The following is a 19,167-nucleotide window of genomic DNA, read 5'->3' as shown; positions in this document are numbered from 1 at the left end:
GAATGGTACAAATAACAGCATGGGGCTCAGCAGAAGCATACAAAGGAAGGAGGTGCGGTCAGGCAGACCCCTCAGTAGACGGCTCAGCGAGATAGGAGGGGCCCTTCACAAAGAACAGCGCAACTGGTAGCGAGCAGGTCCAGTGCCAAGACCTACATTAATGAGGCCAAGGAAAGAGGCCGCACAGCGGAAGAGAAAGAGCCCGTGCTTCCAACCCTGGGCCAGATCTGAGAACCAGCTCTGCTTGGAACTGTGTGACCCCAGGCTAACTGTTTGACCTTTCTGATCCTCTGGGTCCTCCTTGAAAATTTGCATAATAATACCAACTTGTCTGGGAGATCAGAGAATAATTCACCAAAGTTTAGCAGAGAGTTTAGTCTGTTGGACGTACTTGAAGTTGTTTGTATCCTTATCATCAAGGCCATTTGTAGAGACTGGGGGGAGGAGGGTTTTGAGGGGGCTAGAACTGAAACTAAAAATGCAGAATTTAACAGCTTGAATTTTGCTGGAGCAGAAGTGCCTTCCTGTGGTGCAGATATCTCCTTGTAGGCACGGTGCTAGAAGAGGGTGCTTTTCCAGTGTGCACTGCCCTGCCTGCCTCCTGTGTGGTATAAACGTGTTAAGGAATTAGATTCATGTGAACTTTTTTAAAGCCATTAAATAACCTTGCACGAGCTTTTGAGCTGTGATTGCAGAATGAGTCAGTGAGTCAGTGGCCTGGGTAGAGCTGGATCCCTATATAGATTTTTTGTGTTCGGAGGGTTCATTCATTTTTAACTCTTGTAAGTTTTTTAAAACATGCTTTTATAAATAGCAATACCGACCTCACAATGCTTGTGACAACAACACAAAGTTAGGAAAGGGGATCTCCCCAAAAATCATTAAAATGAACTGGGATGTGTTCTCTGGACCCAGAAATGAGCCAGTGGCCGAAGGTGCATAATTGAAAAGTTGGGTTCTTGCCTTTAGGGAACTGCTAATCTGAAAGCATAAAACTTCGAGTTGAGAGGAACTTTAGAGAATATCTCATCTGATTGCCCCCAACTCTGAAATCCCCACTAAGTGAATTCTCTGTAGCAAAGAATCACATGTGCCCATTTGTATCATTTGGGAAGGAATTACAAAGCATATTATGTTCTGTACATTTCTTGAAAGTTTTATTCTGAGATAATCTTGTTATTAATGGATGCTTATTCCTCTCTTTGAAGTTCTATTGAGTGGAGACGTACTCTGTTTCATTCCTAGAAAAAGCATTCTTGGAGCAGATAATTCTAGATTGCCCCCACTTAATCCCATTTTCCTACATAGATTCAGAAGAGGAGTGCCAAAATTCTTTAAACTTTTATTCCCAAAATTGGTTGTTGAAGGTTTGGAGATAATTTAATCATATCCTGCCTCCCTTCTGGGTTCTTAACAAACTGGAAACTGACACAAGGAGCCAGGTGACTGTCATGGGTCAATGTCTCCCTTATCAATGAGCCTCATAATTTCCAAATGCAGGGCTTCTAGTAAACTAGTTTGGAATATATTTGCAACACTTAAAACATGGAAAGGATCTATAGCCGGAATATGTAAAGAAGTACTATTAATACAAACCGATAAAAATCATCGATGAAATTTCTGGGTCTGTATCCTTGAAATTCTTTTACATTTGTACAATAAAGTTTACTGAAGCATTCTGTCTGATAGCAGGAAGAAAGAGTGAATGCGCTGGAAGCAGCCTAAGTGTCTGCCTGTAGAGGAACGAGTAGATGGAGCTGTAGGAATCTACAGTGTAATATTATACAGCAGTTAAATGAATTGGGTATATATATATGGACCGTGTAGATCTGAAATCATAGTATTACGTGATTAGAGGACTATGCAGAATGATAAAAATGGTATGATACCATGCCAATTAAAAAATTTAAAAATGCCATTCGTTGCTTAGAGTTGGACATTTCAGCAAGTATCTATGAAGTACCAGCTAAATACCATTCACTGATACACACGTGCCCACACACACATACGTGTGTGTATGCACACATTGGTATGGTGTATTTTTATATGATATGTATAAATGGCATGCGTTTATATCTGTTATGTATTTAAACATTCATATACACATGAAGTATAGTTTATTTGATAAAGATATGAATATTAGAGTGTCAGAAATGATCTGGAAGGCCACATACTAAACACATGACCATTGTTGCTCCTGGGGACGGGGGAAGGGGACAGAGGACTGCGACAGCAATTTCATCAGGGAGGGCAGCAGCTAGAAGCAAATGTTACAAAATAGTACTGCTTCTTAGGTCCCCAAGTGATAGAAATACAGTGTTTGTTACATTCTTTCTACTTCTCTGTATCTTTTAAATTTCTCAAGATAAACAGAAGTCTATGAAAACAGGATGATGTTAATGACAAAATGTCTAGCGGAAAAAAGCAGGTTACGTAGTGGTCACGGGTCTCACTCACACTTTCCACTGCATCCCAGCATGTGCAGTTTGGTGGAAGACCAAAAAACACTAATATACAGGCACTGAGAAATGCTCTACGTCACCTGAAACGGTCCTGTTTTAGATTTCCTTTGAAATCTCTATTCCCAAGGATTTTGATAGTCATGACCAGAGAGGTAGTTGACTTCTGTTAATTGTTATTCTTATTGGCCAGTTGGCCAAATATGTGACAATCCTTAATTTAATCAGAGTGTCCCATTAAGCTAAACAGTCCCCACAAATCCAGTCACTTCTATTTGCCCCAGCCTATCATGTGTCCTCTGGACCTCTTTCAGTTTTCATCCTTGCAGAGTGCTCATTCCAGGAAATGTGTTGGGTTCGTCAGGCCACTGGGACCCCCAGGATCCATAATGAAGTCCCATGGACCCTGCTTTCCCTTCTCTCAGGGTGCAGCTTGGCCACTTGAGCCATATCTTGGCCGAGGAGGGAAGCCACACGGACATGTTCTGCCCATCCCTGGGCCTAGGACACCCACTCCTCATTGCCCTCGGGCCTTCTCCCCCCTCATATCCGGCTAATCCACTCTTCTCTGCCTTTTATAGGAAGGGACGTCCCATCCGTAGCTGTGGTCCTCCTTCTGGCCACAGGGATGTGCTTTCTATTCTGAAAGCAAAGAGAAAGGGAAGGGATGGTAAGCACTGATCCAGCAGACAAGATCACTCCTCTCTGTGGGGAAGAAGAAAAGATACCAACCTTTCACACTTTCTTCTCTCTAGTCGCTAGCTTATGAGCAGTAAGAGGGGGAAACCCAACATCCTCCACTCTGTCCACATATGACTGGCTGGGTCAGTCACCATCCATAGGGCCTCAGGGGTGGGACAGGGGGTGGTGATGAGAAGGGCCTGCTGAGTTCCCTAACCCAGCAGGAGAGCTGTTTCCCATCTGACTCCTTCTGACTGTTCTCAGTTAAAAACTGTAAGGAAAGGAAGTGGGTACTTAGTCTCACCAAATCTCCAGCCATGTTCAATGTACGTTCTAGGGTATAAGCAATTAGTTCTGAACAAAGAGCTCAAAAGAGTTTGTCTGGAAGACACATCTTTGTCAAGAAGCATAGGGACTGAAATCCCAAACTTGGTAAAGCCATTGTCCTGAAGGAGGTGAACCCCAGAGAAGCCATGAGGCTTCATGTCCTAGAGGAAGTGAACCCTAGAGAAGACCCACCAGGCTTCATGTCCTAGAGGAAGTGAACCCTAGAGGTGACACATGAGGCTTCATATCTAGAGGAAGTGAATCCTAGAGGAGACACAATAGGCTTCATGTCCTAGAGGAAGTGAACCCTAGAGGGGACCCATGAGGCTCAATCTACCAAGTAGGTTGACCTGGCCTGGGGGTGAGGGGGTGATATTTAAATCTTAACTCTTACACCTGAGAATAGACTAAGACAGCCCTTTGAATTAAGTCCATCAAATGGCCTGGAAATCTTCCACAAAGAATTCCACGAAAATTTATATTATATCTATTTATCATTAGAAGGAATTGGTTACAACAGGGAGAAATTTTATAAGATAACATTAAGTGAAAAAAAAAAGTGTGTCTATCATAGGATTGAAACTATATAAAAATGACATATATATGGACAGAGATTTAAATGAAACTTGGAAACTCTCCAATTTATTAGGTAGATTGTAGGAAAATCTGATTTTGATTTTGACTGATGGTTTTCTTGTTTGTAAAATATGAACAATTTTATAAAATGACATTTTAGAGGAGAACTCTGGCCCCATCTTGAGAGCAATGTCTCTGAAGATGGAAATTATCTCTGTGGCTTGAGCTTCTAGGAAGAGGGCCAAACCTTTGACAACGTTAGCCTCTGAACCCACTGACGGTAATTCTGTTCTCTGGAACATGGGTGGGCAAACTATATAGTCCGTGAGCCAAATCTAGCTCACCAAACAAGAATGATCTTTATATGTTTCAATGGTTGAGAAAAGCAAAAAGCAGAATATATTTTCTGACATGTGAAAAATTACGTGAAATTCCAATTTTAGTGTCCACAAATAAAGTTTTATTGGAACACAGCCACGCTCATTCTTCTCCTTTTATCTATGGCTGCCTTCATGCTTCCAAGAGCAGAGCTGAGTTGCAACAGAGACCATATGGAATGCAAAGCCTGAAATATTTACTATTTGGCCCTTCACAGAGAAAGTTGCCAACTCCTGCCCTAGGACATCAGTTCGCTATGGCCTAGAGATATGAACCTCCCACCTTTATCCTCATTCCTGCCCACCTTTATCCTCATTCCTGCTCACCTTCTGGGGTTGGGGGGAGGGAAAGAGCATCGTTGAAGTCATCTGAGTGCCAACGTCAGACAAAGCTTGAGAAATACGTGCCTTAAAGCTTCTAAAATACCCTCCCTTTTGTGTATAGAATGAGGATTCGGGGATAATAAACACTTCATGGGGGTTTTAAAGCCCTTTAGTTAATACTTGCTCTCTCCTGGAAGCGAAAAGCTCAGTATACTGGGACCGTTGTCGCTGCTGCTGTTATCATGGCGATTATGCCTCCGTCTGGTCAAAGAAACCGTCAGAGGCTGTCACACGCCTACTGCTCTTTACAAACGAGACCTTTTTCCAACTGAAATAATAACGCGTGCGTCTAATTAGAATAAAGCTCATTAGAAACAGAGATGGCCATTCATGCCTTGACTGATGTTTCTAATGAAGTGAGCCGGAGGAGGAGACTCAAACGGTGCAGCTAATTATTTTTGCATTTCTTTGGCATTTCCTCAAAACTGTGGTTAGAAATTGTTGTTGGACTGTCAGTGAAAATGCTGCCGGAGGACTGACGGAAGAGGCCCTGCCACTTCCAGCCCCGAGGAAGGGGTGGAGGGCGCCTGCTTCTGGCCCACTGCCCCGCAGGGGGAGGTTGAGGGGGGAGGTTGGGGGGGGGGGGCTTCGTTCCACTTTTCCTCCCTTTTCCCGCCTCCCGCCTCCCGCCTCCACATCCTGGGTGTTCAGGATTCTGGCTCATCGTTCACAGTTGCTCGAGCTGTGGCACGCAGCTCTCCTGCCCCTGCGTTCCTGGTTCAGGGACAGAGCTTTTAACCATCCAGATGCCCATGGAAATTTGCATCTGAGGTTGCCTCTGGATGGTGATGCGTGGAGGGAAAGGTCGGGGAATAAAAGTGTTAGGTGGGCAGAGCAAGGAGATGGCCTGTTAAATGTCTGCGCCAAAATACAGTCACAGCAGTTCTGCTTCCCTAATCAGGGTGCTCTTGGGCACCCTGAAAGCCACGAGGCAGGATAGAAGTCTATCCAGGAGGCAAAACTAAGTCAAGAAACTGAAACTCAGGATGCCCACCATTAAGAAGAGAGAGGAGGAAGATGAATCATTTCAAGGAAGAGACAGGAAGTAGGAGAATCAAAATAATACACAGGCCAGAAGCTAACAGTGGTTCCTGGTGTCGTCCAGAGAGGTAAAGGAGAGGAGAATGAATACTTCCGTTGGTCGGTCAGTCAGTCAGCAAACCTGCTTTATGACAGGCACAGCTCACAGTTCGAGACGGAAATAAGCCTCATTAAAACAAACTTCTACAAGGAGCCTCCGTTACAAAACTCAATGTTTGCTTTCTATAAACAAGTATTTAGTTATCTGGCCCCATTGCAGTATCTGTGAAGTTTCTTAATCAGAATTTTGTGACAACAGCAAAGACTGAGCTTAAGACTCCTGGCTGAATATTACAAAAAGAAAACCAGACTAGGAATGCAAACTGATACAGACACTGTGGAAACAGTATGGAGTTTCCTCAAAAAATTTAAAGTTAGAACTACCATATGATCTAGTAATCCCACTACTGGATATCCACCCAAAGAATATGAAAACACACACACACAAAGAAAAAAGAGTACGAAAACACTAATTCGATATATACCCCTATATTTATTGTAGCATTATTTACAATAGCCAAGATATGTCCATGGACAGATGAGTGGACAAAGATGTGATGTGTATATATGTATATATATACAATGGAATATTACTCAGCCATAAAAAAGAATGAAATCCTGCCATTTGCAACGACATGGATGGAGCTAGAGAGTGTTATGCTAAGCGAAATTAGTCAGTCAGAAAAAGACAAATACCGTATGATTTCACTCGTATGTGGAATTTAGAAACAAAGCAAATGAACAAAGAAAAAAGAGACAAACCCCAAAACAGACTGTTTAACTATAGAGAACAAACAGATGGTCGCCAGAGGGCAGGTGGCTGGGGGGATGGGTGAAATAGGTGTTGGGGATTAAGGAGTGCACTTTTTATGCTGAGCACTGAGTAATGTACAGAATTCCTGAATCACCGCATTGGATACCTGAAACTGATATAGCACTGTGTGTCAACTATATTGGAGTTAAATTTTTTTTTAAAAAAAGGGACAGCTGGTGTTCCTATTATACTTGCATTAGATTGACACTTATAATTTAGCTGTCCAGATGCACACTTTTTAATCAAAATATAAAATTGCATTTGCCTTGTCCAGAAAGAGAGAGAGAGAGAGGGGGGGGACATGATTCCTTATGTGGTTTACATAAGTATTATTTATATAAATAAGAATGCTAAGTAGTGGACATGGGATTCTGATATCAGCTTTTCTCCCCCTCCTTGCATTCCTGCTGCCCTCTGCTAAATTCCAGGCTAGCCCTGGGACCAAGCTGTGCCCCAGTCTCTGCTGATACTGGTGTTCAAAACTTACTCTTTATCAGCTCTGTTGTTGAAGAGGACTGCTTTTCCTAGCGCAATCCACAGAGCGCTGACAACTTGCTTCACTTATTGAAGTCCCAAGACACTTCCTGAAAACATCATGTAACAGCCTCCACCCCTACACACACACACGCACACACACGCATACAACACTGCCTTCCTCCAGACGCCTGAGTGTTCATCACCATTGTGACGTGGGCCACACAAGGATTCCAGTAAATACCAAAAAAGACAAGGATCAATGAGACACATCCTGCTGCCTAGAGTAAGGGAGGCAAACATTTTGGCTAAAATCACTATAAAGCGTAGTGGTGGGATGGAAGGAAAGAGACCGATTCTCCCTGAGCAACTGGGGGAAAGGTCACTTGAAGATATGATGTTGGAACAACACTGTAAAGACTGAGTGGTTGCGTAGAGACAGCTGGGGAAGGGGGTCTTCGAGAAAGGAACAATATGTGTGGAGGTGCAGGGGTGTCCGAGCGGGAGCTGCTGGGACCCAGGCCCGTGATGGGTCCCGTCGTTTTGTTCATGTGTCTTTCTGGTCGCAGAGTGTGCATGGACCACACCTTAGTAACCATTCTTGTTCTTTGGGGTATTTGATTGAGGTTGTTTTCATGCCTAGGAAAAAGGCTGCAATGAAACTATCTGTACATATACTTCTAAGAACTTTATAAAGATATCGTTTACATGGCATAAAATTTGCTCATTTTGTATGTGCAGTGCAGTAATGTTTAGTAAATTTACCAAATGACGCAACCATCACCACCCTCCAGTGTTAGAACATTTTCATCACCTCCTGAAGGTCCCTCCTGCCTGCTTGCAGCCAGTCCCCATGCCCACTTCCAGCCCCAGGGAAACAGCGCATATATTTTTTAAAAACATACATTTGGGGGTTTATCTTTGAGATTTACTTCAGTGATTGCTATAATAGAGGGTATGAACATTTTTATGACTCATAGTAGGTATTACCAAGTTACCCTTCGAGCTGCTCATATCATATGACAGCGCTGCCCGTAAGACAGAGGTACATTTCATTGTGCACCCTCAAGAACTGGGTGTCAGTATTTTTCAGTAATATCTAATTATTTGATTTGTATTTTTTGATGACTGGAGTAGACCGTTTTTCTATTTATGCGTTCACTGGTCTTACATCATTCTGAATGAGTTTCCCCTTTGTACCCTTCCGTCTTACTGAGATCTTCTTACTGTCCATTTTTTTATTGGTATGAGCTTCTCCTATCACTCACTGACACATCATATGCTGCAGGTATTTTTCCCATTATGAAATCTGCCCTTTTATGTTGTTACTTTTTACCCAGCAAAGGTTTGTTTTCACATGATCAAGTGTGTTCCTCTTTTTATCTTTTTTCTTGCGATCTTTTTCTCTTCCTTTGTGTAAGTTATTTCCCTCTTTCCCTGAGAACTGTTTCCCTCTCCAGAACTTTGACAGAAGTTCTGTTGTATTATTGTTAGGATTTAGCACGTCCGTTCTCTTGGAATCTGCCATTCTTGGTGATGCCCTTTGTTGATACTGAATTCTTACCTCTCTTACGCTGTATATCTGGGATATCTTATTCTGTGCAGGTGATGTTTTTGTTGGGTCTGTTTTAATAAGATCATGGGGAAAGTGGCACCCTTGCAAGGGAGAGACCTGGGTGAGGCCGTGTTATTTGCAGATGAGGGACCAAGGGGTGCTGTCAGTATGGGAAGAATGATCTTCTGGTTCCAAAGGCTTAGATTAAGCCATTCTTTGGGAATTACAAAGATGCAGAGTTTGGGTTCAGCCGTTGACCAGTGTCATGGGCAGCTTGGAAAACGATCTGACATGTTCCAGCCTAAAAGAGAAGGCTCCCAGTCTGGAACGGGGTAAATGGAGGCCCATCCTATATTAGATGCAAGGTCAGAGGAGAAAACCTCTAGGTCCCCTTTCAACTCCGAAACTTCACACCTCTAGATATTTTTCATCCTTCCACTTATGCAACAAATATTCACTGCACATCTCACATGTGGCTGACACTGGTCTGGCATCCTGAAGATGCAGCATTGCATCAACAGTCTCTGCCTACCTGATGCTTCTCTTCAAGAAAGGAAGCGGCCACTAAGGAAAGGAATTAATATGTTAATGTCAGGAAATGATAAGTAATATAAACAAACATGAAGCAGAGTAAGGGAAGTGCTATCTCATGTATAAGGTGTACAGGGAAGACAGTGGGGTGGCATGTGAGCAGAGATCCAGAAAATGAGAAGTGATTTATGTGAGGAGGGCTGAAGGCAGGGGGAGCCAGTCGGACTGGAGAAAGGACGACGAGCGCCCAAGTGCCTGGCTTGTTTGAGGACCTGCGCGTAACTGACGCATTCGGCTGTGGGCCCGGTGTCTCACCTAGACAGTTTATTCACTGCTGCATCTGTTATCTCATTTCTCAACCTCATCACTAGAGCTCTCATTTATTCATTATCTCCCTCCCATGTGCCAAGCTTTGCTAAACACCTTATGTGGATTACTTCTAATTCCCTCAGTGACACTGCATGTTAGGTCTTACTGTCCCCATTTTAGAGATGGAGAAACAGAGACTCATGTCCTCTCAGTAACATCCATATGGTTCTGATCTACCCCAGCTGTGAAATACTCAGTTCACAGCTGAGTGTTATGTACTTGAGATGTGCGTATTAGGCTGAATGCACACAAGTCTACAGAAATGTACTAGAGACTTCCAAGATAAAATCACACCTGCAACTGGACGGCCAGTCCTTGACTATGTGTTTAGTTAAACTTAAGGAGAAAAGCACTGTAGGTCCTTTAGAGGAGTAACTCGCTTGTTCAGAGTCACTCCTTGAGCTACGCTCTTTAGCAAAATTTAAAATTAGGATAGTGGTCTTTCCTTCTCTGTCCCTTAATATCCCTAATTCTTAGCCTGGATATTTCAACAAGCAAAGAATCCTTACCCTAGAATCTTGGAAATGTATGTTCTGAGCTGACATAAACTTATTTAAGTTTCCAAGGAGATAGCACAGACAGGTGCCAAGGACACGGAAACCTATACAGAGCAGGAGCGCGGCGGGGAAAATCTCCACAGGCAAGACCTCTTCGAGATTTTTGAGTCTGCCCCAAGATGCCCCTGTAGTTCTTCCAACAGCCCTTCCTTGTCAGCATCACTGGGACTTCCCGGCCTTCCGGCTTGCGGGGGCCTCATCGGGATCTTGTTCCTGTAGCTTGCAGTGGGTCCTTTGCACAAGGGTGGAATCGTGTCCCCCGGTCCCAATTCTGACCGCGGGAAGCATCTTTACACACGTCCCTTTTGTAGCCCCTTTACGGGGAAGGGCTTCCTCGGTTAGGAGGATCGCCGTGTTCCTCCCAAACCCAGCTCACTCCCACCTCTGCCTTCTGCCAGCTGAAGGTTTTCAGGTTCTCTTTAGCACAGTTCTTTGTAAATTTGCATGAGACGTGCAGTCATGTTGTAGAACGCCTGCCCGCGCGCAGGTGGGGCGTTTCCGTGACGGTTCCAGGTTCCGCATCCTTAGAACGGCGCCAGCCCTCTGGGGGCTCTTACGCTCCAAGCCTTTGATCTCCAAGTTTTCCGTCCATGAAATGCTTGGTTCTCAGAGCTGCCGGCAGGTGATAACAAACACGGAACTGATTGGAATTTGAATTTCGTTGTCAGCTCACTGCAGTCGTAACAAAAAGGGGGAGGATGAGGCTGTGGTCTTGGGCCCCTCTGAGGTTTCCCTCCAGGTAAGAGGGCGCCGCTTGCCCTGGCGGGGTCAGTGTCAACGGTCAAGGAAATAATGACTGCGAAGCAGCTGATGCCATTTTCCTCCTCCTCCTCCTCAGAGTGATTATCGTTTCCGGGAAGCGAATGCTGGGGAAACGATCACTGCAGTCTTGGGTGCACAGACGGGTGATCTAGATTTGTCCCTCCGAAGGGGGTGCTCCCTTGTGGTAGCAGTAGACTTGGAGGCTCTGAGTGCTCCTGGTGCGTGAGCACCGCGTTGGCCCGCCGAGCCTTTGATTTGTGGCCTCATTTAGATAAAAGAAGGAAAGGGCCTCGGGTGTCTGCCAGAGAAGTTTATCCAAGTGCACAGGGTTCTGGCCTATCTGGGGTACCAGGCTGGGGGGTGGGAGGAAGGTCTCCCCGCCATCTATCCCATCACAGTTTATGACCACGGTCGTCACTCACCGACAGCCACAGGAAGGAGGTCCCCATCCCCCTGCGGGGGGCTGGCCAGAACAGGGTGTGTAGTGACCGTGACCACGGTGAGGACAGCAGCTGACCTTTACTACCTGCCAGACACTGTGTTTTTCCCATCGAATCCTGATCACAAGCCTGAGACAGAGACCACGATTATCCCCAGGAAGCCGAAGCCCACTATTCTGCCTGTTGTCCCACAACAGTGTGTCTGTCCATATATACACTGGATATGTCCTCTTGCCTTTGCTGATAAAAACTGCACGAGCCCTGTGCCCATTGCGGGTCTCCTCACGAGCGGAGGCTCTGTGGACAGCATCACCCGATCTGTTTCTAGCACTGTGCTGGTATGTTTGGATGTGTCCTGTGTCTCCCCTTGAAGAGTTAACTCCCAACCGTCAGGGCCCACGAGGTTCTTTCTAGCTCTCCAGCACGCGGCTCTGCTGAGTGGTCTGGGCCGAGGCCAGCGATGGCATCCGCTCGGGCGGCGTCCCCAGGGAAGCTGTGGATGGGGGATGACGGCTGGGTGCCTGCCTCTCTTCTCAGGGAGACTGCTTGCCCAGTTTCTTTGCCCAGGAGATGTTTCACGCCGCAAGTGAAGCAAACGTAGAGGTGACACGGGGCTCAGACGCTCTGCAAGTAGCAGGGGTGGGAAACCAAAACCCGCTCGTTAGCGAACCACGTCCGAAGAGAACGAGCAGGCTGGGGCCATGTAGTGTGGCAGCTGGCCACCTCTCGTGCTTCGCAGGCCACAGAGACTTCACTGGGTGGTGGCGTTTTTTTATCAGACGCATCTGCATACGCACATACAACGCGTACAAAATGCAGTGTTGGGCACTATCCCACACCTCACGACCGTTGTTTAATCTTCAGCAACCGTGTGAAGTAGGATGATTGTTTCCATCACTACAGATGGGGAAACTGAGGTACAACGAAGATGCCAGAGTTAGGAAGTCACAGAGCCAGGATGACTGCCTGGCCAGAGAGTACAGCCCTTCACTCTGGTGCCGCTCAACTATTAGGAGAACGTGAAATATGTTCTGTATACAGATATTGTGACAAAGACACCTGTAATACATTTGAGAACTAGTTTCATGCAAAATTGTTGTTTTTTTTATATTTACTTTTAGGAGTAAGTTCCAGTTATGTAGAGAATTCTGTTCTTAAAGGGATATTCACCCCCAAAATTTAAACATGTAGTGTGTGTACAGACAGGTTGAAGGGTACAAATAGTATTAATACCTGACCTTTTGCAAAGCCCTTGTCTCTGACCCGGTGACGCAGGGTGGGCGGGTACTTTTATTCCTGTCCTGTCTCGAGGGATTACGGAGCAAGAAGCTGAACGCTTTGACCAAGACAGCTGGGCTGGGTCAGATGCGACGCTTAAAGCCCAGTCCTAACCACGCCCTCATAGAGTGTGTGACCTCCTGGAGAGAGGATGAAACATGTTCAAAAGTAACAATTGTGTTTAGTCCTTAAGCCTTCACGTGACCTGTTTGGGTAGCGAGTGAATCAAAAAAGCGTTTTTGCCTTTCTTGCATATCCTACACGGACCAAGCATCGTCCCAAGCATAGTCCCAGATTTGTTACACAGATTTCAGTGGATCTTTGGGTTTGTTTGTTTTTTAACCGCTGTTTAATTGAGAGTGGATTCAAACTAAAACATCCCTGGATTATACCGTCCCCTTGTGTAAAATTATGAATTCCAAGCATGGCGATAAGAATCGTGGATGACGAACAGCCCCGACCCCAACCGAAAGTGACTCGTTGGTTGTTTAGAGCAAGAGTCTTGAGAACTTGGTCTCCCGAATGGAGTGTCCGTTTGGTAATTTCTTGGTGAAAGACCGAGTCTTGTTTGTGCCTAATGTAAGTTCTTACCAATATAAGGTAAGGGCTTATTTGGGGCTTGGTAACACTTCCATGCCCCGAGGCATATACCGTTGGCAAACCAGCCAGCGCATGTTTGCGACTTCTCTCCCTTGTGCCCCGCAGTCACTGATAAAGCCTGGGTTCTCTTCCCAGGAGACAGACATTGAGAGAAAATTGCGGGTGAGTCACTGTCTCGGGTTCTGCTTTGAATTTCTCACTCACGTGCTGTCCTTCTCTTTTCCCCTCAAGGGTCGAGATTACTGTTCCGAAGAAGAGGATATCACATAGCACCCATTCTACCACTGAAACCAGGAGCTACTACTGTGTAAATAGGTTACACCCCAGTTGAAATCTTTGCAAAGGTCGGTTCTCTTCAGCGAAACAGCACCATAGCAAAAGAAGACCGTTCCATATCGTATGCCCCATTAAATACAGTGTTTCTTAATGAACTTGCAAAGGCATATTGCTAAAAACAAACACAAACACACACACACAAAACTGTTCTCGAACTTTCTTTGTTGCTGCTAGTTAAAACTTGTTGCAACTTCTCACTTCTCTTGTGTCCAGGTATGCAGCAAAATTCTGCAATTTCACCTTAAAGATACTGTTGGTTTTACAGATGCTCTCCAACTATTTTCTATAAGATGAGGTAGTGGTGAACTCAGATATCAAACTTCTGTGGTAGAACTGTTCTGCTTCTAAGACAAGCGTCTCCTTCCCTCTCTCCTCCCTCTCTGTCTCTCCCGAGCGGTCCAGAGCCTTGCTTCTCACTGGCAATGTTGCGCTTGGGAGATGGGATGGTTGCTATGGCAAGCCTTGTTTCTTTGCTAAGAAGAAGTAGAGAAGCCACTTTCCATTAAAAGCATGTTGGGACGTGACTCCCGGAGTGACGTAGGAGCGAGCAGCGGGTGGTTTCATTGACTAGGTATCTTCATCAAGGATTAAGTTTGCAACATTGGCTTTGCTCAGATGCAGATGGAAGTGTGATCACAATCATTTTGAATCCCTCTTCCCCACTTTTTTTTCTAAGAAAATAAACATTTTACTGTTTTTATGTATCCTTGTCTTCTCCCATTCATCCAGTTCAGTGTCTTACAGTGATCCTGGGTGCGGAAGATGAGCCCTCCTTTGCAATGACACCAGTAATTGAGCGTCATGGCTCCCTACCCTCCCATCAGTCATCTGTCACGCATTAGCAGGGCTGCCAGTGGTCAGAGGAGATGAGGGGACACCCCCTCGACGTTTTAGGAAGGCCACCCTGTTTCCTTTCCTTTTGTTAGCAGATAAGCCATTCTACTTCCTCACTCGCTCCCTTCCAAATGTTCCATGAGCCTTGCCACTTCCTTCTCTCACTCGCGGCACTGGCTAGGACAGTGCAACCCGTTCACCTACTGGAAACCTAGTACATCGACACTGGTGATGATATTTGGAAATGCAGAAGCCAAAGCCCTAGGGCGGTGTTGGGGAGTGTGAACTGTGGGTTTGGTAGAGTTTATTTTTCCATATTATATGAAGAGAATGATCTCTTCTCAAAGATAGAAGTAATATTTTTAACAAATGTCACAAGTAAATAGCAATCAAAAGGAGAAAATAACTTTTGTATTTTTTTAACGCGTTTGATAGCTTTGACGAGGGTTGTCTTTGTTACTTTCAGGGCAGCGCAGCCTGCTGAATGCTGTGCCAGCAGGCCAGGTGGGGGGTCGTGCCACAGAAACACGGAGGGAGCACCGTGTGTTGCTCTCCTGTGGGGTTTGAACGTGAGGGGCTCAGGATCAGCCACACTGCCGCCCTCCAAAGGTGGGTAGTCGTTACTCGTCCTGGGTAGCCGAGAGATCGCCTGCCACAGACCAGAACAAGAAGCTGAGTTTGCTCTCGCTGAGATGAGCCTTGACTTTAAAATCCATCCGTGACGCGGATGGCGCCGTGGATGGGCTAATGGGGAGATTCCTTATCTGCTGTTAGACCCCAGGGCGCAGAAGTGAGGGGAAGGAAACTCAGTCAAGTGCTACAGAAAACGGACTCACATGTTAGCAACAAAGGCCCTTAATGCTTTCAGCCAGCAGCAGCTATTTCGGGGAGCAGCTGTGGTTGTTACATAAATAGAGATGCAGCCAAAATTTAAGGCTTTTTATCCTGCTTGAAGCAGAAAAATGCAGAGAGTCAAGTCGCCTAGGGGTTTACGTTCCCTCCCTTTGTATGGTTTTTGGCCAAGTGACTAAAATAGTTTTCCTCAACTGTAAATGAACTGCTGAGCCCCACCTGAAACTTGTCCACGTGGGACTTTGTTCACTGTTATGTGATTTTCTGATTCTTCTCGAGCAAGAGGGACGCAGACACTAAGCATCTTCCACGGGGCTGCACTACCTGGCGTCTCAGAGAGTGTCTTCCCAGAAAACGGCCACCTTCTACCCAAAGATGATACATGCTCATATCATTTTTTCTAGTCATGTTTAGCATTTTGACACGATACACATGTACCCAGAACCAAGTGTTTCTTGGGAATTTGACTTTTGAGTGTTTCATAAAACTAGAAACTGGTTCCCGTGGACCCAGGGGCTTTTCACCTGGAGTTCTTGTCTCCCAAGTTTAACTCTTTGATGTGCAGACGTGATTTCATCTGCAGACAAATTTGGTGTATCTAGAAATAGATCTGAGAAATGGGATGGTTGAGTGGGTTGGCATGAGACGCTTGATTATGTTAGCAACACTCAAAACTGTCTGTTTTTTTCCATCTTTGGCTTTAATCATAAAATTGTCAAGTGATTTGTGTTTGTACTTTATTTTTTTTATGCATTCTGCAAAGGGTCTAATGCAAAAATATTTTGCCTCCCCCCCCCCCACCGTGTATCTGAACATGAAGTAGATTGTCTCAGATACCATGAAAAGAATCATCCAGAAACTAGTGCTTCTGCTGGCTGAGGACTCAGGGAGATGGAGAGGGGGAGGAGAGCGGCCTGATGGAAGGAGGTAGAGAAAGGAAGGATGAAAAATGGACCGAATGCTTCATTCAGCAGCGAGAGTTGATAGCACGGCCGCGCTTGGGTGCAATTCAAAATCCCGCTGCCTGGCGGCCAGGGGCTGGGGCCGAGCGTCCAGAAGATTTACAGCTGGATCGCTCCGAGCTTTCTGTGCTCTGCGTTGTGGAGTTGTCCCAGTTCAGCAGTATATGCGCTTTCTTTTGGTTGGCAGAGATTCAGGGCCGTGGAGTACTTGCTGTCATAACGGAGTACGTGTCGGTTCCTGGCACAGGACCTCAAAAGAGGCCTTTACCTCAGCCATGCCTCCCGGCCCCCAGGCTGAAGCCGAGCGCGGTGTTATGGTCTATTTAGGGACAAAGAACGAATGAAGTGCAGGGACGAGGAAACTAGGTCAGCGCTCAGCAGCGGGGCCACCCGCGGGCCCGCGGGGATCCTGGGCTCTCCCCCTCTGCACGGCCCCTGCTCCGAGACTGGGCTTCTCTGACTCGAATGAGAGACGAGCTGGCGGGCAAGGCAAGGGGAGGCGCTCCGTGTCGGGGGCGCCCCCAGAGTCCTCCCGGGATGACCCCCCCACGCCTGCCACCGGACAGCCCCCAGGACGATGGCGCCCGCTTCCATCCCCCTGGGTGCCATCCTGCTTTGAGTTCTAACTGCCCTCCTCCCAACCTCATCGAGGCTCTTTTCTCTAAGGGCCGACTCTCCCAGAAGCCTGCTAAAACCAGACACTGTACCTCTCATGAGCTTTACCTCAGTAGCCTGGCACGCAGGCCAGCGTACTGGTGACGAATTCGGCTTGGACATTAGGTAAGAATTTGAAAGGAGCGCTCCATCCCTTACCGGTCTTAGGAAGGAAACCCCGTTAAATACGTTGGTTTCCTAGGAAGAGAAATGATCTATGTCTCCAGCCAGGAAGATACTAGCTCTGAATCCTTGGGCTCCAGGACTCTGATATGTTCTTTGTGAAAAGCAAAACGATTGGTGTCCAAGGCAGCCTCCCCTCCTCCCAACTCCCAAATTCAAAAAAAAAGCTATTAGATTGCACGGGATCGTTTGACAGAAAATCTGCCTTCTGTGCTTTTGCCCCTGGGAGGCATTTTCAGAGCTTTATTTCTTGGTACGTCTCAGACATTAAGCTTTTTGTGAAGTTGTGCAAAACCCCAGTAGAACAAGAAGACTTGGTCGGGGCCGAGGGAATGTGTATTGGGGGCATGGTGAAAAGGTGGCCGGAGGCAGGGACATTGGCTCTGGATGTCGCGTGTGGACCACTGCACCCCCCACGCGCCTGCGTGCAGCTGGGTGAGGCAGTCGACTGGGCTTTCCCGCTGCAGATGTCCTTGCAATAAACCTCTGGAATTTTGTGAATAACTTCTAAGAATAGCGTTTTGCCGATGAATGGACATGTTTTTCCAAGGCGGCTGGGGGATGTCTTTCGGTCACCTTTTCGCGTGTCTCTGGAAAAGGGTCAAAAAACGACAGCAGAAACCGAGGATGCTGGGTGAATGTATTTACATACGTGACCAACCTTAAGACTCACTAGCTCTCCCATGTCCTTCAGGAGACTCCCATACCTTATCTGGGTCTAACCTGATCTTGGGGAAAGAGGAAGAGGAACTAATATGTATCAGTTGTGCTCACGCTGTGCCAGATGCTGGGCTAGGCATTTCGTCATTGTCTTGTGTCATCCTCCCCGTAATCCCGCGAAGTGAATTTGTGACCCTCATGTCCCAAGTAGCGTATCCTGCTAATACAGAATGCATCTACCCAATATCAGTGCCCACGCGGAAAGAAGGAAAGATGCCATTCAAGTATTTTCCGAATTTTGTTACTCTTCCTATGCCCTTTGCAACACTGTGAAAAGAACCCTTTGGGGGCTTCTCTCTTCCAGAATCCCTCTTTGGCTCATCACCAGCTGGGTCTGCCATGGGGAATGTTTTACTTGGCCTTCCCATATCTGATGAGCTACGGACAAACCTCGAGAGGCCGCTGGCTAGCAGAACTGTAGTGCCCGGGAGGAAAAGGCTTTGGGGATTTAGGCACACGTCTCGCTTCCTGGACTCCTTTCAGCATCTGTTACTTCTACAGTGAAATTCCAGATGCAGCCAGAACAGGCCCTTGAATGCTGTGATTTCTTTCTCGGCTCCCAAGGCTTATTTCATCCCAGGCTGCATCGTTTTAAGGTGAAAAGCCTTAGTCTTGCAGAGAAGTGTGGGAGAACCCGATCGCTCAAGGTAGACGCAAGGCCTGGACCATTGACTTGAAATCCTTTCTTGTGGGCCAGGGCTGGATGTCTCTTTTTGATGTTTGAACCGGGTCTGTATTTTCCAGGCCAGTTTAAGCACCGCAGCTAAATGTGAATCTCTTTCGAGACCTAAATGTTTTGGACAGTCGTGTCGTGACTTGGACAGTCATTTAAATAGCATGTCCAAGGTCAGAAGAGCCCAAAAACTCCCCAGAGTTCCTTTCCTTGCTTCTCAAGGCACGTCCTCTAAAGTAGATGACTCACGTCTCCATGACAACTGTTAAAGGTGCTGCCTAGAGGGGACCCACCCCTGCCCTCACTTGGCTTGAAAGAATCAAAAAAAATTTCCTTGTGTAGAGGGGGTGCTATTATGTTCAGTTTTCTATGAAAACTATCCCCAAGATCTTGCCTCTTTCAAACCTGGCAGCTGTCAAATTCCTTGAAGATAATGTGGGAAATGGCTCTTGCCTCTTGTAAGCCAGAGAAATGGCTTTAAATCAGCAAGATTCGTCCTAAACCAAAGGCCACATTCTAATACTGTCTTCCCCCTCTACCCAGAATTCTCCCTTTTTCCCTTTCTGGGAGTTATTTTTAGCCCAAGGCTTTGAACGTGATTGAGTTAAGACTTAAAAGCTGTAAAAAGAACACTGTAAACTCAGCCAGAACTGCCGTAGGGTCTCTAGGGTTGCAAATAGTTCTAGAAC

General features: G+C 46.1%; 1 protein-coding gene across 2 annotated transcripts in view; it reads left to right on the top strand.

The window, feature by feature from the left end:
* The window catches only part of CUNH1orf21 (chromosome unknown C1orf21 homolog), a 220,869-nt gene extending 204,860 nt beyond the window's left edge, over positions 1–16,009 (top strand). For both annotated transcript variants that reach the window (XM_026509214.4, XM_026509213.4), the window contains one exon: positions 13,496–16,009. In XM_026509214.4, coding sequence (XP_026364999.1) covers positions 13,496–13,534 — 39 coding nt within the window. In that variant the 3' untranslated portion in view covers positions 13,535–16,009. The remainder of the gene's footprint in view (positions 1–13,495) is intronic.
* The last annotated feature ends 3,158 nt before the right edge of the window (positions 16,010–19,167 follow it).

Source organism: Ursus arctos, unplaced genomic scaffold (genome assembly GCF_023065955.2).
Source record: "Ursus arctos isolate Adak ecotype North America unplaced genomic scaffold, UrsArc2.0 scaffold_2, whole genome shotgun sequence".
NCBI classification, from domain to species: Eukaryota; Metazoa; Chordata; class Mammalia; order Carnivora; family Ursidae; genus Ursus; species Ursus arctos.
The sequence above is the reverse complement of the archived record's forward strand: the minus strand, read 5'-3'. Positions and strand labels throughout refer to the sequence as shown.